Source organism: Phascolarctos cinereus, unplaced genomic scaffold (genome assembly GCF_003287225.1).
Source record: "Phascolarctos cinereus isolate Bilbo 61053 unplaced genomic scaffold, phaCin_HiC Scaffold_2;HRSCAF=192, whole genome shotgun sequence".
Lineage (NCBI taxonomy): Eukaryota > Metazoa > Chordata > Mammalia > Diprotodontia > Phascolarctidae > Phascolarctos > Phascolarctos cinereus.
Genome location: NW_027555625.1, coordinates 228,559,115 through 228,584,710, shown reverse-complemented (window position 1 = coordinate 228,584,710; position 25,596 = coordinate 228,559,115). Strand labels below are relative to the sequence as shown.

Here is a 25,596-nt window from a genome sequence, read left to right as displayed (position 1 = left end):
ACACACACACACACACACACACACACACACACACACACACACACACACTCATACAGTGCCTTTCCTAGATGTCAAAGAAAGGTGATGACGCCTCCAGAGGCTTCCTACATAGCCCACCCCCACTCTCCAGCCTTTCCTGTCCTTTTCTGGTCCCCACAAGTTGGTTACTCTCCCCTTCACTGCCCTGTATGTCTTCTAGCAGACACCATTTCTTCTCCTGGGGTGAGGTGGGGAACTTCAAATGGGAGGAGGAGGGGAAAGGGGCAAGGTCCCCAGCCTGGGGATGTTATATTTAAATCCCTGGCCTGGGGGCTGTTTCAGAGGAGGTGGGTAGTCAGTTCCCAGCCTTTCTGGGGGGTTTCTGAGGCCAGCAGGCTGTGTGCTGCAGCAGCGGGAGGCATGTATCCCAGATTGCAGCCGAGAGCCAGTTCTGACAATGGCCCCTGTGCCCAGTGAATGGTCAGGAATGCCCAGCTCTCCTTTCACAAGTCCTCATTTGCATGAACCTTTGCAGAATCCCTCCATGCCCAGGCTTCCCCATGGTCCTCATGCCTTCTTTTTTCTTTCTTTCTTTTTTTTTTTGTAGATTTCTTTCTGATGCTGTCACAGGCATCTCTATCATCACGGTGTTGTTCTTCTTCCCATCCCAGAAGCCTGCTCTCAAATGGTGGTTTGACTTGAAAGGTGAGCCATTCAAAACTTCGGGCCTCAATGGGGGTTGACTGACAGTTACATTTACAACAATTTCCATTCATCCACAACCCTCTGCTCCCCCCTTTAAGGCTTATGTGAAGCGTTTTCCTCACAGCAGCCCTGAGACTGGAGGTCAAGCATTATTATACTCATTTTAAAGATGAGGAAACTGAGGCTCAGAGTAATTGAGTCGATTGGCCCATGATCACATAGATTGGCAGTTTCTGAGTCGGTGCTTAAATCTAGGTCTTTTAAGTTTGAGTTCTTCAGAGGCCCGGGGCTCTTTCCATGTGCTAGACGACTTCCCCTGGCCAGTCACAGATCTAGAGTGTGGAGGGACATTAGAGGCCATCTATTTCAACTACTTCATTTTACAGATGAGGAAACTGAGGCCCAAGGCAAGGGGAAGAAACTCGCCAAGTGTTACAAAGCAGAGTGGGGATTTAAACCCAGATTCTTAAGACTCCAAAATGCAGTGTTCTTTCTGCCACACCAGCGTAGCCTCTCTAGGAGCTCAGATCGCCTCTACAGATAAAACGCCTGTAGGGATATCCAAACTGATCATACCACTTGTACCGTCCTAGCAGGGGTGTAGTGAGGGGGGCAGGTTCGATCACAAGAAACCTTAGAACAGAGCATGGGCTGAATGGAACTTGAAGGCGGAGAAAGTCAGAGCTGTAAGAGACCTTCAGGCCATGCATAAAAGTACTCATCCCCATCTGTCACAGCAAGACCAGAGAGAGTGACTGAGCTGGTACTGCTGGGCAAATGGAAAGGCCAAAGGGCTATGTGGTAGGACAGGACATGCTGGTCAGCTCAGGTCAGGTCAGGTCAAATCAAGAACCCAGGAAGCTGGACAAAGGTTTAGGAGAAAGCAGGAAGTTAACAAATCCAGGGTCCAAGAGGGCAGATACTCAGAAACAGGGGAGCCTGCCAAAGTGGGTGAGACCGAGATTCCTCCCAGATCCAGCCTGGGGAACCCATGCCTATCCCCTCCTTACTTCTAGGGTCTGAGACTTGCTCAGGATTACGTAGCCAGTTAGCTATGCCATTCAAATGCACAAATGGTGATGTTTCAGGACCATATCTCCTACTTGTAGGATGTGGTCAGTTTTGGTATTTTGAAGGTCACAAGTAGAAAGAACTCAGGACTTGCATCTGGGGGACTTGGATTTGAGTGTCACCTTTAGTGCTTCCTAACTGGGACTGTGAGCAAGTCGCCTCCCTCTCTGAGTCTCAGCTTCCTCATGTGTGAAATGGGGCTAATAATCCATCAATTATTTGCCTCATAGGGTTGTGGGGAAATGAACATTGTACTATTATCAGAGAATCTTCAAGTTGGAAATGACTCCAGAGGTTTCTAGTCTAATCTATACTTGACAAGAGTCCCTTCTACCATATTCCAAGGGGTCAACCAGACTCCAGTGACAGGGATCCCACCACCTCCCAAGACAGCCCCAAATTCAACTTTAGGACAGCCAGTCAGTCAACCATGTAGTAAGCTCCAATTATGTGCCAAGAACCTTGCTAAGCACAGGGGATATGAAGAAAGGAAAAAAAAACTGTCCCTGACCTCAAGGGGTTCACATTAGAATGCAAACATGTAAATAACATGTAAATATTTAAATGATATGTAAAACATGTAAGTAAGTAGGCCCCAATAAAATTTATCCAGAGTAGATTGGGGGTGATTTTGAAGCGGGAAAGCACCAGCAGCAGAGGGGCCCAGGAAAGCCTCCTGTGTAGATGATCTGAGTCTTGAAAGAACCAGGGAAGCTAAGAGACAAGGTGGGGAGGGTGCACCTGCCAGGCATGAGGAATGACCAGGGAGATGAAGAATCATATGCAAGGGACAGCAAGCAGGCTAGTGTCACTGGAGGGGGTATGTGGAGGGCAGTAGAGGGTGACAACCGTCATTATTGGAAACTTTTCTATCCATTGAGTCTATATCTGCCTCCCTACCACATCCACCCCTTACTCCTTCTCTCTCTGAGTCAAAAAGAATAAATCAAATCCTTCCACATGACAGCCCTTTAAATATTGTTGTTAGCTAAGGCTATTTAAGCTTGGTAGAGAGTGGTCCCATCACTTTAGAAAAGAGTTCTCCTAACATCCTGACCTATTCATGGAAGCCAGCGTCGTTGGCTTGGTCTCTGACCCTGCCTGAGCACTGGGTTCTACCAAGCAAAACTGCGTCCTCATGTTATGATTTCCGGGGGGGGGGATGTTTCTCTGCCCAGCTCCCAACACGGAGATGGAGCCCCTGCTGACTTGGAAGAAGGCCCAAGAGACGGTGCCTTGGAACGTCATCCTCCTGCTGGGTGGGGGCTTTGCAATGGCTAAAGGATGTGAGGTAATGTCCTCCTCCCAGTGTTTGAGAGACCCCTAAGCCGTCCCTCAAGCTGGGGCCTGACCTCAGGACACAACAAGGAGAGGCAGCTCTCTTTTGTTTGGTACTGGCTGCAGGAAGTTCTAGGGGCAGGGATAAGGGGAAAATCATTGATACTGGCTGTGGATTCCCCGCTGCTTCCCTAAGGTGCATTGTTAAACCAGGAGTCCTCAGCTGATTTTCAGAAGTTTCTTGGCTAAATCCTCAGTACCGGGGGTGGGGGTGGGGTTCCGGCTTCTGAGGAGGGAAGGGGTGATTTAAAAAGAACCTGGACTTGAGCATCAGGAGTCCTTGAGTCTGGGACTTGGTGCTGCCACCTGAAATCCGTGTAACCTTGGCTGACTGATTTCCTCTTTCATGATCTGCTTCCTCATTGAAAAATGGGAGACTGGACAGCATCACCTCCAAAGTTCCTTCCCGCCAGACATTCTGCATTCTATGTTCTAAGATCTCTTCCAGTTCTAATATTCTATGTTCTAAGATCCTTTCTAGTTCTGACATTCTGTGACTAGAAGTCTGCAGTAACCAGCCATGCTCAAGAAAGGGTAGAGTCAAAAGCCCTGAGTTCAAGTCATTTACTAGCTAGAAGGCTCTGGAAATCATTTAATTTCTCTAGGGTATAGTTTCTTCTTCTGGAAGATGGGGTTAATTACACCTGCCTGGCCTCTGTCCCAGAGTCATTGTTAGGCCCAAATGACATAATGGATGTGAAAGGCTTTTGTCAATTGTAAAGCCCTCTGTGTATGGTTATAGATCACTTTTCTTTGGCACTTTACAGTTTATACAGCACCCTCCTCACAACAGTTTTGCAAATTGTCTCTATTTTGTAGATGAAGAAACTTAGACTCAGAGGGAAGAGGTAACTTACCTATGGTCACCAAGGAATGAATGAGCATTTTTAGGTGCTTACTCTCTGCCATGGTATATGAACTCAAAAGTGAGACAGTCCCTGTCCTCAAGGAGCTTACATTTTAGCAACATACATATAAAGGGATGGTGGTCAGAAAAGGCTGTTTTGCTTGGGGGAGTCACAGAGATGGTGAGTTGATTGGCAAGCCCCTTCTAGAAACAGGATCGTGGTTTTGATTATTGTTCCCAGAGCAAGAAGATGATCGGGATGAAGTATATTGTGTGTGTGTGTGTGGGGGGGGGGTTGGCCAGATAGAGTGAGCTTTCACCAATCAGGACATCATGGCCCTAGGGCCAGAGTCCCAAAGTGCATTGGAGAGGTGGAACACAAAAGAAGGAGACAGGCCTGGATGTGATTGTTATCATCATTATCCTCTGCCTCACCAAAAGACCTAGCAGAACTATCATTCAGAGCCCCAGAACCTTTGTTCTCAGGAACGCCACACGTGGTTTCCAGCCATAATCCGTTTATTCTCTATGTGTGCAAATTGAGACCTAGTGAGAGGTGGTGGTGGTGGTGACCTGGCTCATCCCCAGGGGTGCACTGGGAAAGAAACCCTCCCATCACAGGGTCCAGCTCCAGGGAAGATCTTTGGACTGATTCCCTCTCCTCCCTTCCCCCCGCCATCCCACAAGGCATCGAAAGCCTTGGTCATTAACATTCTACTTTGGAACTTCTACTATTCGGTTAATTGGATACCATGTCGGTCCCTTCTGGGCCAGAGCCAGAGGCTGACAGAGGGAGAGCAGAGGCCACATTCCTCATCCACCTCTCCCTGGAATCTGGAGGAGGGTGTAGGGTGCTGGAGAGAAGGCTTGTTCTCTATCCATTCACTGACTATTTCTTCACTAACTCACCATCAGGCAGTGAGTGAGTCATGGGAAGAGCCCTGAGCTCTGAGCCACAGGAGGTGATGGGCTCACAGGATTTTAGAGAAATCTGAAAGATTCTACAGAGTCACAGAACCACTGAATAATAGTGGTAATAATTAGAGGGAACCTAGTCAAATCCTGTCATTTTACAAATAAGGAAACTGAGCCCCAGAGAAATCAAGTGGCTTGTGAAAAGTCACGAAGGAACAAGGGAGATGCTATTTGTAAAGAACTTAGCACAGTGCCTGGCACATAGTAAGCATTTAATAAAGGCTTGGTCTTCCTCCCTCTTCCCCCACCCCCATCCCTACCACCAAAGAAATTAATGATTGAGCTGGGATGTGAAACTGTGTCTTCTGATTCTAAGCCTAGGTCTCTAACCCCCTTCAATGAGGAAATTGAAGCCCAGAGATAGAAATGGATATTCTCAAAGTCATACTGCTAGCTAGCAGCAAAGCCAAGACTAAAACCAAGATTTCCCATGCTCTTCTTACCAGTCTATGTTGTCATTCAATCCTCTTATCCTAGGCCCTGTGGGAAGCCATAGGGAGTCAATACATTAAAGGGCAAGTAGGTCTTAGCCTTAGTAACACATGGAAAAGTAAGGATTCAAAACCAGGTCTACCAGTTCCAGATAATTTTTCTTAGGTGCTGGTTATGGCAGTCACAATCTATGTGACCTTGGGCAGATAATTCTCAACCCTAAGCCTTCAGTTTCTTTATCTGTCAAATAAGGATAATGCTATCTGCCAAAACAACTTGGAGGAGGGATACCTATATGTGAAAAATGTAAAGCACTCTACAAATAATAGATAGGGATAAGGACTAGATACGTCATTTCATTGATATAGGGAAATCCAAGATGAGGAAACTCCTTTCACCAATGCAGGTGAGCACCTTCTTTGCTACTTAGAGACTTAGTGATTTGCTCAGAGTGTTGGGAGATTGTGACTTTGCCAGGGTCACACAGTCACGATGTGTCAAAGATAGGCCTTTGAACCCGTCTTCCTAGTAACAAAGCTGGCTCTCTACACTATACAAATACAAAGAATTATCGTGTCAATCAATAACCAAATCAGTCCATATAAGAGGTGTTCAATTCTTTAGCACTTTGGTAAATTATTCCCTTTGCTAATGAGGAAACAGCCATATTGCTAGTGTAGAACCAGCCAAGTGCTTCTCCAGACCCAGTTGGTAGGAATGTTGGTGGAGGGGTGAGTGCTTAAGGTCCTCTCTTCCCTTCCATGGCAGGAGTCAGGGCTGTCAGCATGGATAGGTGGGCGGCTGCATCCCTTGGAGAATGTGCCACCAGCCATTGCAGTCCTGCTTATCTCTGTGGTGATCGCCTTCTTCACTGAGTTTGCCAGCAACACAGCCACCATCATCATCTTCCTCCCAGTTCTTGCTGAACTGGTAAGTGCCCCAAGAGGAGGTCTAAGAAGTTGTCGTCCTCTGCCCCAGCCCATGCATCTGGTACAAGTCAATGGGGGTGGGAGGCTCTCTCCTCAAGGAAGGCTGGCTTATTCTGCTGGAAAAGAGATTGGGAGAAACTAAGGCCACCCTTGTCTACAGGCAGATCCCAGGAGTTTGTTTATAATGGTCTGGTGTTTTTGGTTTTGGTTTTGTTTTGTTTTATTTTGTTTTTTAGGCAGTTGGGGTTAAGTGACTTGCCCAGGGTCACACAGCTAGGAAGTGTCAAGTGTTTGGTCTGAGGCCAGATTTGAACTTGGGTACTCCTGACTTCAGGGCCGGTGCTCTATCTACTGCGCCACCTAGCTGCCCCATATAATGGTCTGGTTTTAAGAAGCACCAGTAAGTCCCTTCCAACCAAAAATGTTTTTCCTACTCTTGATAGGCAGCTAGGTGGCACAGTGAGTAGATTGCCAGGGCTGGAGTCAGGAAGACTCATCTTCCTGAGTTCAAATCCAGCCTCAGACACTTCCTAGCTGGGCAAGTCACTTAACCCTGTTTGCCTCAGTTTCCTCATCTGTAAAATGAGCTGGAGAAGGAGATGGCAAATCACTGCAGTATTTTTGCCAAGAAAACCCCAAATGGAATTAGAAAGAGAGTTGGACGTGAGTGAAAAGTCAGATCCAATCCTTTAGGTTGAGCACTGGGTCCTCTTTAAAAAAAAATTAGTAATATCTTTTGTTTTTATTATTTCACTTTCATTTCTGCATTTACCTCTCCTCTCCTCTACACAATAAGTTAGTCTTTGAAAAGAAAAATTTTAAAGAGGAAAAGAAATAGTTCAAAACTAACCAGCAGATCAACAGTCTGACAGGATATACAGTTTTCCCGATACATAGTCCTCCTCTACAAAGAAGAGTGTGAGGAGCATTTTCCACCCTTTTTAGGGTCAAGCTTGAACACTGTAATTATTAAATTAAATTATTAAACACTGTAAATAAAAATATTATTTAAAAATCATACTTGTATAATAAATACAAAATATTATATGATAGAATATCTTATATAACATTAAATATTATATAATTATTTAAGTATGTGGTTATATTCTATAAGTATATAACATATAATATATTAGTATATATAATGATAAATATATAGTTATTAAATATAAATATTAATTTATTGAAATATTTAAAATTCTTTTTAAGCATGTTCACAACTACTAAGTACCAGAATTAGAGTTCAGATCCAGGCCCTTTGACTCTAAATCCATTATTCTCACCATACTATGGTCAGAAGGGAGGCAGAGAAGAGAGGAGGGGGTGGTGGTTACTTGTGCTGTTAGTCATGGGTTGTTTTTTGTTTTGGGGTATTTTTTTCCTCTCATAACTTTGCTCCAGCTTGTTCTAATGTTAGGATCGAGGTAAAACACAACTCACTGGAGGTCAGAGAGACTAATAGCAGAGAATAACAGGAGAGAGCAGAAATTGCTTGGAATTTGGATTTGGTAGCCCTGAATTCTTAGAATTAGAATACCAGCCCCATTCACTGCTAACCAGCTTGGGCAAGTCGCTCCCCATCTCTAAGTTTTATTTCTCCCTCTGTAAAATGAGGGTGTGAGTTTTCAAAAGGAGAAACACAAATTGTTCAGAGTTACTCTCCAAAATGCTTAGCTTCACTAATAATCGATAGGATACAAATTATGGGTTGTGTATTATCCCATGCAGCAAATCAGTCCCTCAGAAGCAACAAAGCTAACTGCTGTTCGAGTGAAGGAGAAGAAAATACACTCCTACTTTGCTGGTAGAATTGCAAACTTGAAGAATCTTTCAAGAGATTAATCTAGCAGTACATAGTAAAAGTTACAGAAATAATCATTCCATTCTTGGGATTATAACCAGAATGTGTTATCAAAAACAATTAAAAAAAAGCCATCTATTCAAAGATTTTTTTTTAGTAGCATTGTGCATAATTGTAAAAACAAAAACAAAAAAGCAACTATAAACAATCTAAATGTCTAAAAATAGAGGAATAGTCAAAGAAATTATGGCACATTGGTGAAATAGGATACTATAACACAATTCAGACCAATAAGTATGAGGAATGCAAAAAATTTAGAAAACCTTTATGAAATAATACAAACTTCTAAAAAGCAGAACCAGCAAATGGAATTCACATTATCAACAACTAAACAAGAGGAAAGGGCACTAAGAATGAATGAACATTATGTGAAGAAATGGACTATGAAATATTATTTAGTAAAAAAAAAAATAAAAAGGAGGAAGGAGATTAAAATGCCCATATTTTTTTGACCCAGAGATTCCACTATTAGGCATATAGCCCAAGGAGGTTAAATGACAAAAAGGTCCCATAATCACTAGAATATTTATAGCAAAAAAGAACTGGAAACTAAGTGGAGACTCATCAAGTGAGGAATGAATGAGCCAGTTGTGGTGGACTGATATAATGGAATATTAGTATGCTATAAGAAATAATGAACAGGATAATGTCAGAGTATGGGAAAACTTAAATGAACTGATGCAAAATAAAGGGAGCAGAATCAGGAAAACAATATGCACAATCACTACAACAATGTAAATGGGAACAATAAGAAGAAAACCACAAAACTGTATGCTGTGAGATTACAATGAGCAGGCTTGGCACCAGAGAAGAGATATGAGAAGACATTGCCCATCTTTTCTTTGAAGACATGGAGGACTATATAGGGTGAGGAACACTACAGATAATGTCAGACTTTCTGGGGTGTGCTGGCTAATTTTGAGCTTTTAAAAAAAATCTTTTTCATTTTTTGCCATAAGGGATGATTCTTCTTCTGGAGGAGGAGAGGAATACACTGGAAATGTTGCTGATATAGAAACAGAAGACATTGGACTGGGGCAGGCTGCAGATGGTGGATAGATGGAGTTCAGGAGTTCTGAGTTGCACTGGCTAAAGTCAGTTAGGCATCCTCACTAAGTCTCACACTAAATACGGTGAGCCCTCGGGAGCAGAGTTCTATCAGGCTGCCCAACGAGGGGCAGAGCAGCCTTGGCTGGAAAGATAGATCTGATCAAAGACTCCGTGCCAATCAGCCATGGGTTCAAGCCTGTGAGTGACTGCTAGTATATCTAGCTGGGGTGAAATAGGGAGACCCAGTCTCCAAAAAAATCCAAAAAACCCCAACTTTTTTTTAAAAAGAATGAATCAACAACAACAACAACAACAACAACAACAACAAGGATCCTAATAGAGACTTGGAAATGGTTGAAAAGTGATAACATTGTATATGTTGAAATGCAGTTACTAAACAAGTTTAATTGATTGTATTGATGCTTAATGTTAAGATTTTAAAAAAACATTTAATTTTTTTTAAAAAAAATAGAATAATCAAATGAGGAGGTTGCACTGGATGATATGGGAGACCTCTTCCAGCTCTGACCTTCTGTCCAATGTGTGTTTTCTCCCTCCCTCTCTCTCTCTGCCCTCGTCAGGCCATCCGTCTTCGAGTCCATCCCCTGTATCTGATGATCCCAGGCACCGTCGGCTGCTCCTATGCTTTTATGCTCCCAGTGTCAACACCACCCAACTCCATCGCCTTTGCTTCTGGACATCTGCTGGTCAAAGACATGGTAACTTCCTAAGAGACGACTGTGAGCTTCAGCAAGGAGGGAGGGGCGGGCTGCTTAGGGGAGGCTGTGAAGTCAATGCCACTTCTGTGATCTCCAGGAGCCCAGAAAACTAACCTGCAGCTTAGTGAGCCTATGGAAGTGAGTCAGAAGGAAACCAGGCCTGAGAGTCAGAACACCCGGGTTCAAATTCTGACTCTGACACTCAGTATTACCTGTAGAACCTTGGGCAAGCCCCTTCCTCTTTCTGGGACTCAGTTTCCCCATCTGTAAAATGAAGAGTTTATACTAGATCAGCGTTCTTAACCTGGGGTTCATAGACTAAAGGGCAAGTGAATAGATTTCAAGGGATCTGTGAATTTGAACCTTTTAATATTTTCATCACTGCATTTCCACATAATTGGTTTTCTTTGTATCTTGTATAACTAATTTTCTGCCTTTAAGAATGTTCTTCTGAGAAGGGGACTATAGGTTTCACCAATACACCCAAGGAGTCCATGCCACAAAAAAAGCTTGAGACCTCCTGGTCTTGTATAACTGGACAGTTTTCAAATTGCTCTGACATTCTATGTCTTAAAGTCCCTCTTCCCTCTGACAGTCTATGACTCTAGGACATCTCTGCCTTCTTAAACAGAGCAAACAATATTATTTAAGACTAGATGTACTGGAATCTTTGGTGTGGTGTAATGAAAAGAGCACTGGGTATGGCATCAGGGAATCTGAGCTCAAATCCAATCTTTGCTACTTACTACCTAGACAAGAAGCCTAACTTCTCTGGGTCTCAGTTTGCTGATCTGTAAAATGGAGTTGGACTAGATAATGCCCCCAAGTCTTTTCTTGTTCTAAATCTATCATTCTCCTCTCTTCCTCCCAGTCACTTAACTTCTGTCTGCCTCAGTTTTCTCATCTATATAACGGGGATAAGCACCTACCACCTAGGGTTGTATGGATGAAGTGAGATAATATTTGCAAAGTGCTCTAAAAACCTTAGAACTCTATCAAAATGCGAGCTATTATTGTTGGTGGACACTTCCGGGCCATAGGTTTGTTTCAATATTCCCCTAAGTCTAAGAAGGTTGAAGATGGCAGATTGTCTTTGAAGCCTTCATCATATATAATATAAAGCCAAATATAAATGGTTTATTCTTAGCTGTGGCCCTATGCCCCTACCCTCTGTGCAAGAAAATGCTAAATGATTATATAGCAGGTCATCAAATGATGGACAGGAAAGAAAGTGTGCCTTAGTTTTCTTAGCTATAAAAGGGTGGGGGGCTGGACTATAGGGTCTTTAAGGGCCCTTCCAGAGACACAGATGATGAAAGGAAGAAAAGAGAGAAAGAGAAGAAACCTCTGTTTAAACATCGCATACCTCTGTTGGTTCTGTTTCCAGGCTTGACTGCCTGAAGAGTGGTAGCTTATTTAAGTGCTAATTAGTGTCAGGCCAGGGCCAGGAGCCTGGGGAACACTCATTAGTGCCTTTCCCACTCAGTAAACCTCTCTCCAGGGAGGCCTCGATGCTGGATTGCTCCTCCCTGAATCTGGGCTGCAAGTTCTGGGGGCGGCCTTTCCTCTGACAAGCACCTCTTCTCTCTGTACTGACAGCCTCCACCTAGATCACCCCAGGAACAGACAGGCCCCAGGCTTCCTGGATGACTTGTCTTTCAAACAAGGCGGCCCTCAGGATTTAGAGCTGGAAGGACCCTGCACACTTAATTCAGAGTTTCTGAGGGACTTTTAGAACACAGAATGTTAAAGCTAAGAAGGGCTCTTAGGGGTCATGTCATTCAAACCCTTTAATTAGTAAATAGTAATTGAGGGAAATTGAGGTCAGAGAAGGGAATTGACTTCCTCAAAGTCACAAAGGTAGTAAGTAACCAAGCTAGGACTTGAACACAGGTCTTCTGACTCCAGATCTCATGCTCTTTCCATTACAGTGGTCCACACTGCTAGTATCTAATGAGCAGGCTCTTTGGAACTTAAGAATTATGACTAGAGATCCCATAGAAAGAATACCAATTAGATTGTAAGCTCCTTGAGAGCAGGGACTGTCATCCGCAGCACTTACCACTGTGCCTGGCACTTAGTAGGTGCTTAACAATGTTTATTGGATTGGATTGGACTTTCAAAGGTAGGGAGGAGGGAAGGAACCTTGCTTTTTGAATAAGTTGTCCAGAGACTCTAAGTCTCTTAAAAGAAAAGTCATTCTGCTATTTTGTCCCTACTGAAACCCTTTGTTTCTGTGTGGGTTCAGAAGTGTTACAAGACTTCTGCCCTCAAGAGGGTTAGTTCTAATTAGGAAGACAAGTTGTACCAGCGAGTGCTGGTTTGGGAGTTAGGAGACCTAAGTTCTGTTCCCAGCTCAGCTGCTAGTTTGCCATGTGACCTTGGAGAAGTCATTTCTTCACTGTTTTCTCATTTATAGAATGAGAGGTGATCAGGTTTTTTAATGTGAGGCAACTGGGGTTAAGTGACTTGCCCAGAGTCACACAGCTAGTGAGTGTTATGTGTCTGAGGCCAGATTTGAACTCAGGTCCTCCTGACTCCAGGGCCAGTGCTCTATCCACTGCACCACCTAGCTGCCCCATGATCAGATCTTCTTAATTTGGGGGCTGTGGACCCACAACTGGGCAATGGATAGATTTTAGGGGGGGGTCTGTGAATTTAGTTTTTAAAAGTTTTGATATCTGTATTCTAATATAACTGGAGTTTCTATAATCTTTTGTATTTTACTTAATGCATTAAAAAAACCCACTATTCTGAGAAGGGGTCCATAGGCTTCACCAGATAGCCGAAGGGATCTGTGTCACTGAAAAGGAATCCCCTTGATTGCCAAGAACTCTAACTCTGACATTTTATGTTCTGTGAAACAATCTGAGAGTGATTAAGTAATAAACTATATGGTGATGATGGTAAGGGCAATAGGAATTCAGAGAAGGGCAGAGAGTCAGGAAAGAGGGATGGGATTTAAGCTGAGCCAGAAGGTTTGAAGCAGCTACCAGGGCTGAGACCTGCAGCACATCTACCTTCAGTCCTTATAAATGCATCTCTACTCTGACCGATATATAAAAGGTTTAACTGACAGCTAACTAACCCACAAAGGGGAAACTGAGGCCCAGAGAGAGGAAGTAACTTTCTCAGATTCACAAATAATACAGTAAATAGCTGAAGTAGGATTTGAACCCAGAGGGCAGCTAGGTGGAAAGTGCCTAAGGGTTGGGCCTGGAGTCAGGAAGACTCCTGAGTTCAAATTTGGCCTCAGACACTTATTAGCTGGGTTACCCTGGGCAAGGCACTGAACCTAGTTTGCCTCAGTTTCCTCATCTGTAAAATTATCTAGAGAAGGAAATGGCAAACCACTCCAGTATCTTTGCCAAGAAAATCCTATGTGAGGCCACAAAGAGTTGTACACGACTGAAATGAGTGAACACCCACAACTTCTGATCCCAAATCTTGTGTTTTTTCCACCACACTGGGCTATGTTGCTAGAATCTAAAGATCTGGGGTCAAGTTTATTCAACAGAATAAACTTTAAGTCAAAATGTTTACATTGGAAGTATGTATGATTGAAGTATGAATACGATTGCACATGTATAACCTATATCAGATTGCTTGCTGTCTTGGAGGGGAGGAAGGGAAGGGAGGGAGGGAAGGAGAGAGAAAAATTTGGAACTCAAAATCTTGTAAAAATGAATGTTGAAAACTATCTTTATATGTAATTTAAAAAAACAACAACAAAATACTGTTAAGTGCAGAAAAAAATGTTTACATTGGAAGAAGAGAAGGAGACCAAGTAGGCTGAGAGGCTCAACAGTCTTTCCTCATGTGTACAAAGGGGATTGTACCATAGGTATGGAAGTTTCAGCTCTAAATCATGAGATCTTTATTGTCTTCTGCAGCCCTGACACATCCTCTGCTTAGCCCAGAAATGTTTAACTCGGGCAGAAACCACAGCTGGTCTTGTTTCTGTCATGCTTTACAGTTTACAAAGTGCCTTCCCTGAGGTAGCTCATTGAGGTTTCCCAGAGAACAGACAAGAAAACTGAGGTTCATAGAAATGAGGGGACTTGTCCAAGGCCACACAAGTAACACACGCTAGAATTGTCCCTCAGACTCAGATTTTCTGATTCCTGGTCTGATGTGCTAGGCTGCCACTCCAAGGATTGAGAGACATTTGCTCACCAAACTCCTGCCTGACCTTCCACCCGATTTCCTCAACCATGTATTCATCACCTCTTGGGCCTGAGCAGCTGAGCAGAGCATCCCGTTTCACAAGACATCTCTGGCCCTCCACTATTTCCATCTTGGGTACCTCTGCTTCAACCAGGGCCAAGTTCACATCCACCCTGGGGATGAATGGAGTGAATACCCTTGTCCTCCTCCCAAAGAGTATTCATAATGTACAGAGCAAAGTTTAACTGCAAATAAAGTCTGCCAGCTTGGAGATTCAGGCCCATGAAAGGCAGTATTGCATCATAGATAAAACCTGGGCAGGGAATCAAGGAGCTTGGGTTCTAGATCCTGCCATTTACAAGCTGAGTGACCTTATCGCTTCCCCTCTGAACCTCAGCTTTTCAACCTGGAAAATGAGAAATCTAAGTTAGATCATCTCTATGATCCCTTCCTGCAACTAAGTTTTATGTTCTGATGTCTCTTCCAGCCCTGCCAGTCTATGTTCTAAGGTCTCTTCCAGCCCTGCTAGTCTGTGTTCTAAGGCCCCTTCCAGCCTTGCCAGTCTATGTTCTATGGTCTCTTCCAGCCCTGCTAGTCTGTGTTCTAAGGCCCCTTCCAGCCTTGCCAGTCTATGTTCTAAGGCCCTTTCCAGCCCTGCCAGTGTGTGTTCTAAAGTTCTCTCCTTCACCGAGGTTCTACATTCTACGCCCCATGTTTCATTTTAGGTGTTATTCCATTTGTTTCATTCTTTTAGCAAACAGCATAACTAAGAACCTGCTCTATGTAGGGGCCTGTGTTAGGTGCTCAGAAGGAACAAAGATGAGGGAAAGGAAGAAGCATTGAACACTTACTGTCTTCCAGGCACTGTGCTAAGCATGTCTACCCCCATTGTCTCATTTGATCCTTACAACAGCCCTGGAAGAGAGGTGCTATTATTGCCCCCATTTTACAGACAAGAAAACTAAGGTTAGATGTCTCACCTGAAGTCACACAGCTAGTGTGTGAGGTCAGACTGAACTGCTGTCTTCCTTATGTCAGGCCCAGGGCTGTATCCACTGTGCCGCCTGGTTGCCTTTAAACAAGATAAATAAGTCTTAATCCTTGCCCTCAATGGGGCAATGCTCTTAAGTGGGTCTAAGAGGGTTATTAAGGTTCTCATGCTCTTTCCTATAAAAACAGTCACAATTCCCTTTATGTATATATGGACAGCGCTTACCTTTACATCTCTTCACCTTAACCTGAAATCTGTGAACTTGGCTTTTTTTTTAAAATATTTTGATAAATGTATTTCAACACAAGTAGTTTCTTCATAATCTTATATATTTTATTTTATGTACTTAAAAACGTTCTTCTGAGAAACAGTCCACGAGCATCACCAGACTGACCACCAAAGGAGTCTATGACATAAACAATGTTAGGAGCCCCTGTCTTACATTCTCCCTGATAAGGATGTAAGTCAGGGATTATTATCCCCATTTGACTGATGAGAAAATTGAGTGCTAGAAAATTTAAATGACCTAGCCATCAATGGAATAATGAAAGAAGCAGGGCTTTGTTTCAAGTTCCTTAGGTTGGAACCTTAGTCTGAATATCCACTGACTATGGTAATTGTAGATGTCGCATAACATCTCTGGGCCTCCGTTTCCTCATCTCTAAGATGAGGGTTTGTACCAGATGTCCTTTGCATCACTCTGCTGGCCTTATGACTTTCTGTGAATTCAGTCCAGAGCTGTTGGGTGAACCTTTTGGTCGTCTGGGTTTTGTGTGTTTCAGGTACGAACAGGCCTCCTGATGAACCTCGCAGGCGTTTTGCTGCTTAACTTGGCCATAAATACATGGGCCCAGAACGTCTTCCAGCTGGGGACCTTCCCAGCCTGGGCAGAGGATCACTCAAGCAATGTGACCACACTTCTCCTTGATGAGTACAACACCACTCTTCGGCCCCTCCTCAATGTCTGAGCCCCTCCCAGTAGGGTTGCTCGAAGGACTCACTTGGAATGGGGCCCTTCCCATCCCAGCCAGGCCCTCCCAGAGGGCATCTCCCACACCTGGTGCTCATCTGCAACTGGCTAGTCAAGCAATTTTGTTTCTGATCAAATAACTACCAGGTGAAGAAGACCTTCAGGACTTCTGCAGAGGACACATTCCTCCTCTACCAACACCCTCCACTCCAGCCCCCGACTCTCACAATACAGGGCACAGCTACACCTTGGACCAGATATTCCAGGGAGCTACTTCCTTTACCCCCAAGGTCTCTCATTAGTATTCAGTTGGGCCTTGTTTCTGTAGGCCTCAGCAGCTGTTGAAGGATTTGGGTTGCAAGAAATCTTCTTTCTGTGCCCCTCCATGGTTTACAAAGTGTTTTTTCACACAAGTATCTCAAGTGTTATTATGCCCATTTTACAGATAAAGAAACTGAGGCTCTGAGATAGGAAGCTACTTGCCCATGGTCATAGTTAGAGTTAGATGCAGAATTTGTACCCAGGTCTCTTGACTCCACATTCTGCACTCTGTCCACAACACCATGTTGCCTTCCCAATGAGGCACACGGCCTCCTATAAATTTAGATTAAGATGAGTCAGTAGCTCTCCTGCCATGGCCACCTCTGCTCCTTGGGTTGGCACTGAAGTAGAGTAGAAAATATTACTTGACAGATAAGAATTTGCATTTCTTTTACAGGATGTTCTCCTCATTAGATTATTTCAGTTCCTACAATGGTTTTTAGAACTATCATTTTTATATCATAGTGCCACCAAATTTCAGAAAACCTTTTTTATTTTGGAGCCAAGTTAAATTCTAAGCACATGTACACACGTGTGTGTACATACACACAGCGCACCAACACACACACACACACACACACACAGATTAAGTGGGCTTTTGCAGAATGCCCCATTGTCAATTGAGTACAGGGCCACAGAATCATAGATTTCAGAGGCCACCTAGTTTCACTCCCTCCTTTTACAGATCAGGAAATGGAGGCATCTCAAACAGGTCAGTGTCACAAGGGAACAAGGGAATAGTTAAAATGGAGTATGTTGATTTGGATATCAAGGCCGTTGAGTCTCTTGTGCAGAATCACACAGATGGAAGGGACCTTGGAAACTTCTAATACAACCCTCCCTGAGCAAGAATCCCTTCTTCAGCATCTCATGGAGGAGTATCTGGCCATTGCTTAGAAATCACCAGTGACAGGGAACTGCCACCTCCCAAAGCAGCCCTTTTCCAGTTAGGGACAACTCCAATTATTGAAAAGTTTTCCCTGACATGAAGTCAAAATCTGCTCAACGTCTATCAAGTGCCCCTAGTTTTGCCCTCAGGAGCCAAAGTGAGTGAGTCTCACTTTTCTTTCCATGCAACAGACCTTTCTTTCAGCTTAAACACCCTGTCTCTCTGGTTAGCACTGCTGCGGCACCATCCCTAGTCTTCAGACCTTTTAAAAAGAGGATTAAAAACCAATCTAGAAACCCCACTCAGAGACCTTATCCCCCAAGCAGGAGATAATCTAAAGATGTGGTGACTAATTCCCAGTCCAAACTGGGCATTTTAGACAGGACTGCCCTGCCATCTCCAGCATCCCCCTGAGCAAAAAAGGCTAACCCTTAACTGAAGGACCAGATCCGGTTCATTCTGATTTTCAGAACTTCAAGTCCTGGGTCAGAGTTGTGACTTGGACACCCCCATCTCTCTTGGGGAACCACGACTCTCTCTCTCTCTTTTTTTTTTTTTGCAAAGCACTGTGATAGTAGCAGATTTCCAGAACACATAATCAGGGAGGCAGCGAGAACAAACACACCTACAGTGGGCTTCTCACACCGAGAACATCCAGGAGCAAAGGGTGAAAGACATACAATATGGCTCAGAATTCTCAGTCTGAGACAGTGACTTTCTCTTTCCCCCTCACACATGCACACTGACTTCCCCTTGGAGTGTTTATAGAAAGGAGAGGTACGTCCTTACACTTCTGGGCCAGACCTTCCCCCTCCTAATATATATACTTCCTTCAATGGGATGAACCTTGCTGGAAGTTAGTACATGCTATCCCAAGCAATGTTATTTAAATTTATGAGAGGAAAAAAAATTGCTGATCTACCACAAAGTCTCATCTGGTTGATTTTTGTACTTTCAATGAAAGGATTTATAGGCACCAGTGATTTCCACTTATTCTTCATCTCCATTTATAAATCGTTCTTTCTTTTTCCCTCAGAATCATAGAGTCAGAGAATGTCAGAATGGGGATGACCTTAAAACAGAGAATGTCAGAGCTGGAAGGAGCCTTAGAGGAAAGAATGTGGGAACTGATTTTTCATTTTTTATGTCACAGGCCTTAGAACGTAGATTGTCGGAGCTGGAAGGCCCCTTAGAACATAGAATGTCAGCTGGAAGGGACTTTCCAGCACAGAATAATAGAATTGGAAAGGCTCTTAGAGCAGTGAATATCAGAGCTGGAAGGGAGCTTTCCAGCAATTCTACCTATTCCAACCCCCTTATGTACCCTATAGGAGAAGAAACTGAGGCCCACAGTGACTTACCCAAGCTACAGCAGTTGGTAAATGACAGAGCCTGGATTTTAACCTTAGTTCCTTGACTTGAAGCCTGGGGCTCTATGCAGCACACCTTGCACTTTGTGTATGCTGGGAAAGACCAAGCTTTCAGGTAATGAGATCAGGGAGTGAGAACTAGGAGGGCCTTGGCTTTTTGCAGGCTGGTGACTGGAGGAAATAACCGCAGGTGTTTATTTCTATTTTGCTTTAATATAAGTATGCCTGTGGGGTGCCTACCCTCCCTCTCCTCAATCTACCCCACCTACTTGTTTATCAGTACCTGAAAGTGCTATAATTTTGGATAAGGCCTTCTATCCAACAGTTAGAAAAGAGGCTAAAAAATGTCAAAAATGGGCTAAAAATCAGGGGCTAAAACTGAGTTATACTGTGGGATAAACGACTGATATCACAACCTTTCCAGGGCAAGGCAGGGCTATGAGCCCTGCAACTACACCAATAAACACTCAGTCTACCTTTAATCTCAGTTGCTGTTGATAAGGCAATTCCCTTGTAGTCTTCTGATGGGTTAAGGGGTGGGACCGTATCCAGAATCTACCTGAGGGCCTAATTCCAGAGCCCAAGTGCAGACATCTTCAGATGTCCTGATTTTCAGAGCATTCTTGATTATAAAACCTATACAATAAAAGACCTTAATTGGAACCGTACACTGCTGTGGTTTGATGTAATTGAAGCAGAATAAGCATAAAACAGTTCCCATCTACAGCATTTTATGGGTTTACAAAGCAGCTTTCCCCACAGTAACCTGAGGTGCAGACAGAAAACCACTCACTCAGGTAGGTAGAATATCCTCATTTTATAAATAAGGAAACAAACCAAGAGAGATAACATGACTTTTCCAAGGTCACACAGCTAGTAAATGGCACAGATTCACGGATTCAGCTTAGAGTTGGAATAAGCCCCAGAAGTCTAGGAATCCCTATTTTGCTATCCCCAACATATAATCATCCAGCCTTTGCTTGAACATCTCCAGTGATAGGAAATTCACTACCTACAGAGGCAACCTATTCCCTTGTGGGCAGTTCTGCTTGTTAGCAAGTTCTTCACTATGATGAGCTGAATTTCAATTCACTGTTCAACTTTGTCCTTTGAGGCTAAGCAGAATAAGTCTAAGCCCTCTTTCACAGGAATTATTTTCAGGTGCTATTACTAGTCCAGGTACTAGAAGACACTCATTGTGTTGTTCCCCTTTTCCTCCACCCCAGCTCTTCTCTTTTCCAGACTAAACATCCCCAGTTCCTTCAGCCAAGACTCATATAACTGTCTCTCTCTCTCTCTCTCTCTCTCTCTTTCTCTCTCTCTCTCTCTCTCTCTCTCTCTCTCTCTCTCTCTCTCTCTCTCTCTCTCTCTCTCTCTCTCTCTCCTCTCGTTTTCTGTATCTACACACACACACACACACACACACAACACACACACACACACACACACACACACACACACACACACGCCTCCCTATCCTGGTGACCCTCCTCTGTTTGGTTTCAATCCATCTTGTCAATATCCTTCCTAAACTGTTCCCCAGTTCCAGATGCAATATTTCATGTAGGCTCTGAGCAAGGCTCCCTGAAACTCCTGGGCTGGGATTTTCTCAATAACCACGTCTGTACTGCAGTGGATGGTGAATGGGGAAAGCACAGGACTTCGGACTTGCAGCCAACAGCAGCCTCTATTTTGAATTTTAACACACCAACGGCCCCTAACACACTGGTGGCTTAAAGCCAATCCCAGCCCCTCTCTACAGCTCACATTTCCCTGGCTATATTCATGCCAAACAACAGCTATTTTTTCTGAAACTCACCTGCCTGCCAGGAGTCATTAGGCTGGGGTCTGTAAAGAGCTTTGAGATTTGAGGGGAAAGCTTTGCAAAGAGAAAAGGCATTAACATTGTTACAATCCTGTTAATGGCAGCAGAGAGAAGTGGACCCCATCAGGACACCCAGTGTCCTAGGTCACGCAATGCCTGGCAGGGGACTTTCTTTTTGAAACAGAAACCAGGAAGCAGCTCAGAAACCCCATAGCCAGATTTGTTGTGTTAGACACAATGTAGTCTTACAGCCTTTCATCAGATCACACAGGGCAGGCAGGGATCTAGAAACTAGGTCATATCCCTACCCCAGTGGACGTTTCTTTATTGCACACTCACTCTCATACCAGCTCTCAAACCTCACTTAGATCTTATCCAACACTGACTTTTACTGTCTAATTTCACCCAAATGTATACTCAAAACAGTTTTGATTATTCCTTCTATGATACTATGCTTACATCTCCTAGGTAGGTCTCCCAAACCATTCAGCAACATACACTTGTCCTGAGACTGTCCAGATACTCCTGATACCAACTCCTCAAATGAATTACATACCTTTGTTTCTCCTGGTTGTTGCCCTGATTCAATGAGAGAAATGGCAGGAATCTTCTATGATGGTGTAAATACTTACTCCTTTCCTGTTTCAGGTCCAGAGCACCTTAAGAACTTGACAAACTCAAAACTGTAGTTTTGCTCCCTCCTTTCCCTCTTCCCACAGGTAGAGATGCTAATAACTACAGTGGGAGTAGGGGGTGGGGGATAACCCCAGGGTTCAGAGAAGCCACACCTACCCCACAAGTTCCTGGCTTGTCCTGAGATAAGGACTCAGCTACAGCCATGGACAGGTTTGGCAGATGCTCACAAAAGATCATGTGAAGAGCCCCAGAACTTAGCACCCAGCTCCACATACATGCTGTTGTTATTTAGTCATTTTCAGTTGGATCTGACTCTTTGTGACCCCATTTGGCATTTTCTTGGCAAAGATAGTGGAGGGGTCTGCCATTTCCTTCTCCAGCTTATTTTATAGAGGAGGAAACTGAGGCAAACAGGGTTAAATGATTTGCCTAAGGTCGCACAGCTAGTAAGTGTCGGAGGCCAGATTTGAACTCAGGGAGATGAGTCTTCCTAATTCCTAATCCTGGCACTCTCCTACCGGGCCACTCCACACATATCCAACTATCACAAAGCTTAAAATTCCACCATTCCTTCTTGGTGGTAGGGCAGGAGACGGGGTGCTATAAAGGCTTTTCCAGCTGTCCAGAATCAGTCACTTACGAGAATGCAATAGTTCCTGAGAGGAAGGTACACATTCTACTCTTTTCAGGCAATGCTTTAGGTGAAGAAGACTGGATTGGAGGTGGGAGATGATCTGATGACAAATTGTTTACTATAGAATCCTAGAATCTTTGCTAATACTCCACTTTCCAGATGTCTGATCTCTGTCTAGTTCTCAAAGAAAACTTGGACTTAGTAGATGAGTAACCTGACAAAAGACTCAGTATGATCATAGGGTCAAAGATCTAGGGCTGGAAGGGACTTCAGAGATTATCTAGTGCAACCCTTCCTTGAATAAAAATTCCCTCGATAACATCCTCAGCAAGTAGCCATCCTATCTCTGTTTGAAAGTCTCCAGAGATGAGAAGCCCATGACTGCTCAAGACAGTCCATTCCATTTTTGAACAGCTCTAATTGTGGGGAAGTTTTCCATGTATCATGCTTCTCTGCAGTGTCCTCTCATTGGCCCTCTGGGGCCAAGCAGAATAAATCTAACCTCTCTTCCACATTACTACATGAAAGCATTTACATACTTGAAGACTGTTCTCATGATGCTCCCAAGTCTTCTGTTCTCCAAAGAGTTCAACAGGATCCTACCTCCCCTTCTTCCTTCCTTCCTTCCTCCCTCTCCCCCTCCTTCCTCCCTTCCTTCCTTCCTTCCCCTTCCTTCCTTCCTTCCTTCCTTCCTTCCTTCCTTCCTTCCTTCTTCCTTCTTCTTCCTTCTTCCTTCCTTCCTTCCTTCCTTCCTTCCTTCCTTCCTTCCTTCCTTCCTTCCTTCCTTCCTTCCTTCCTTCCTTCCTTCCTTCTTTTTTCTCCTTCTACAAGTATTTATGGAGAGCTTATTATATGCAAGGCTTTGTGCTGGGCACCATGTCTGCCTCCAAAGAACCCATAGCTAGTTTGAGTGAGACAAGTCTCATACACGTGGAAAAATAATTAGCAGTATGTGGGTGGTACACAAAAGTCAGGTCCATAGGAGTTCAGGGGAGGAAAAGATCATTGACATATGAGGTAGTCAGGGAAGACTTTCTGGAGCAGATAAAAATTGAGTTTGACCTGGAAAGATACACAGGGCTTTTCTATAGACAGAGGATAAAAGGGCATTCTGGGAAGGGGAAATGGCATAAACCATGACTGGAATGAGAAGTTATGTTTAGGGAACAAGGAAGCCAGTTTGATGGAAGAGGAGGGGACCAATGGGAAATAGGAAAGGTATGTAGGGACCATACTGTATATGGCCTTGAATGCCAGAATGAAGAATTTGGCCTTCATCTTCTGGGTCATTTGGAGGCATGGCAGAACTTTGAGCAGGGAAGGAATGTGATGGAAGTGTAACAAATGAATGGAAGGAAGGGGCATGTTAGAGACCAAGAGATTGGTTAGGATGAGCTGTGATTACAGAAGAAACCAATAAGGTCATCTAGCCTAACCCTCTCACATCACAGGTGGGAGAAATTAAGACCCAGAGAGGGGCAGTGATTTGCCCAAGGTCACTCAGCCCATCAGTGGTAGATGATAACCATGATAGTGATTATTGTAGCTAAGAGTACCTTTGTCTCAGGGCAGCTCCTTGTCTGGTCCACCAATCACTGCTTCCTTCTGTCTTGGATCTCAGGATGGGCGACTGGATGGAGAGTATGGGAACAGACTGCTGAACAAGAATTCAAAGTTTCATGGGATTTTTTAGGTGCAAGGAAGCTCAGGGGCCATCTAGTCCAATCTCAACCTAAACAAGCATCCCCTCTACACTATCCAGTGGTAAATCAGTACCTGCTTGAAGACTTCCATTGACAGGGAGCTCATTACCTGTTGAGGTAACCTATTTTATTTTTTGATACTTTTAAGGATTAGGAAGTTTTTTCTTGCATCAAGTCAAATCTTCACCTCTGTAACATCTATCCATCGCTTCTAGTACTTGTCCTCCAGGAGCAAGCAGAATCAGTATAATCCTCTTCTCCATAACAGTCCTTCAAATACTGGATGACAGCTATTATATTTCCCCAAGTCTTTTAGGAAGACAAACCCATGCAGTGGTAGGCTTTCTGACAGGCCAAGGAGGTGGCCTGGTACCTGTAGGGGAGCCTGCGTCTGCCTTTTCATCAGAAAGGCTACTTCCCATTATGCCTTTGCAGGAAATAGCCTGTTGGGGATGGTGGGGGGTGGAACTATGAGCTGCCATTCTTGCCCTGGGTTTTTGAGCAGAGGCTATACTGTAAGACCAAGCATTCTTGGCAAATACCAATAGGAATGGAAGAGGTTATTATACTAGAGGCAGGGGTATACTGGTAAATGTTTAACAACTGGCTCTCCAAAAAGCACAACACACTTATTTTAATTAATTTTAATTATCATTAATTTAATAATTAATTTAAGTTTAATTTTCTCCATCACTTTCTTTAAATCTAGACCAGGAGTCCTCAAACAATGGCCCACAGTTAGGCTGTGGTTCTGAGCTGAAGGTTGCTGAACCCTAGTCTAGAACCAGAGATATCAAACCCACAGCATTCCCAAGTATGCAGGAATCATATTAAAATATAATTGGGTTATATTTAATAAAATAAACAAAATACAATAAAACATAGGTAATATCACATTTTAAAACCAAGCCAATATACACTTATAAGGATACTTATGTAGGAGTTAAGTAGCCCCATTTCTGTTTGAGTTCAGCACCTTTGGTCTAGGTAATCAACAAAAGAATAAACTAATCACTGATCTGTAGCATTTGCCCATTTCTGAGGTGAGGATGTTCACATGGAAAATTTAACAATTAGCTCTTGAAAGCTGCTTCCAGCTGGCTCCAGCACACCCCTGGGTGGGGGGAACAGGGCTTAGTGGAAAGGATGTTGGGAGGCAAAATGCTTGATTTGGATAACCACTCCTAGCACTGACTCACTGTGAGACCTCAAACAAATCATTTTCTTTCTCTGGGCTTTAGTTTCTTCTACTGTAAAATAGAAATAATAATATTTAAAGAATCATAGATTTAGAGGTTAGCAGGGACCTTAAAAGTTATCTATCAAATCCAACCTCATTAAAAAAAAAAGACAAGGAAGAAAGAAAGAAGGAAAGGAGGAAGGAAGGGAGAAAGAAAAAGAAAGAGAGGGAGGAGGGAGAGAGAGAAAGGAGGGAAGGAAAGAAAAAGAGAAAGAAGGAAAGAAAATAAGAAGGAAGGGAGAAAGAAAAGGAAAGAAAGAGAGAGGGGGAAGGAGAGAGAAAGAAAGGAAGAAAAAAAGGGAGGGAGAAAGGAAGGGAGAAAGAAAAGGAAAGATGGGGAGGGAGGGAAAGGAAGGAGAGAAGGAAGTAAGGGAGGAAGGAAGAAAGGAAGAGAGGGAGGGAGGGAGGGTGAGAGAAAGAAAAAGGAAAGAAGGAATGAAGGGAGAAAGAAAAGAAAAGAAATAAAGAGAGGGGGAGGGAGGGAGGGTGAGAGAAAGAAAGGAGGGAAGGAAAGAAGGAAGGAAAAAAGGGAAGGAGGGAGAAAAAGAGAGAAAGAGAAAGAAGGAAAGAAAGAGAAAGAAAGGCTGGGTCTCCCTATATCACCCAGGCTGTAAGTACACTGACTATTCATGGGCTGACCCCAACACTGAGCCACATGGAAGTTTTGACCCGTTCCATTTCCCAATTAGGTAAGTTCACCCCTCCTTAGGCAGCCTAATGACCCTCACTCTCAAGGGTCACCACATTATTCCTTCCCTGTTCAGAGTTCTGTCAATGCCTCCCTGTGACTTAGAAGATGAAATCCATTCAGACTTAGTTCAAACACCTCATTGACTCAGCCCTATTGCAGCTCAGAATTCGGAGTCTAGGAGATCCCTAGCCTGGGTTACAGTCGAGTGCTACCATCTTGGCTTCCAATCTCTTTGTTTTAAGGAGGCCTGAGA

The 25,596-nt window shown here is 43.7% G+C and overlaps 1 protein-coding gene across 1 annotated transcript in view; it reads left to right on the top strand.

Annotated features, from left to right (window-relative positions):
- Positions 1-19,282, top strand: part of SLC13A3 (solute carrier family 13 member 3) — a 78,291-nt gene extending 59,009 nt beyond the window's left edge. The window contains exons 9-13 of the mRNA XM_020984139.2: positions 587-684; positions 2,934-3,046; positions 6,116-6,277; positions 9,769-9,906; positions 15,847-19,282. Coding sequence (XP_020839798.1) covers positions 587-684; positions 2,934-3,046; positions 6,116-6,277; positions 9,769-9,906; positions 15,847-16,032 — 697 coding nt within the window. The 3' untranslated portion in view covers positions 16,033-19,282. The remainder of the gene's footprint in view (positions 1-586; positions 685-2,933; positions 3,047-6,115; positions 6,278-9,768; positions 9,907-15,846) is intronic.
- The last annotated feature ends 6,314 nt before the right edge of the window (positions 19,283-25,596 follow it).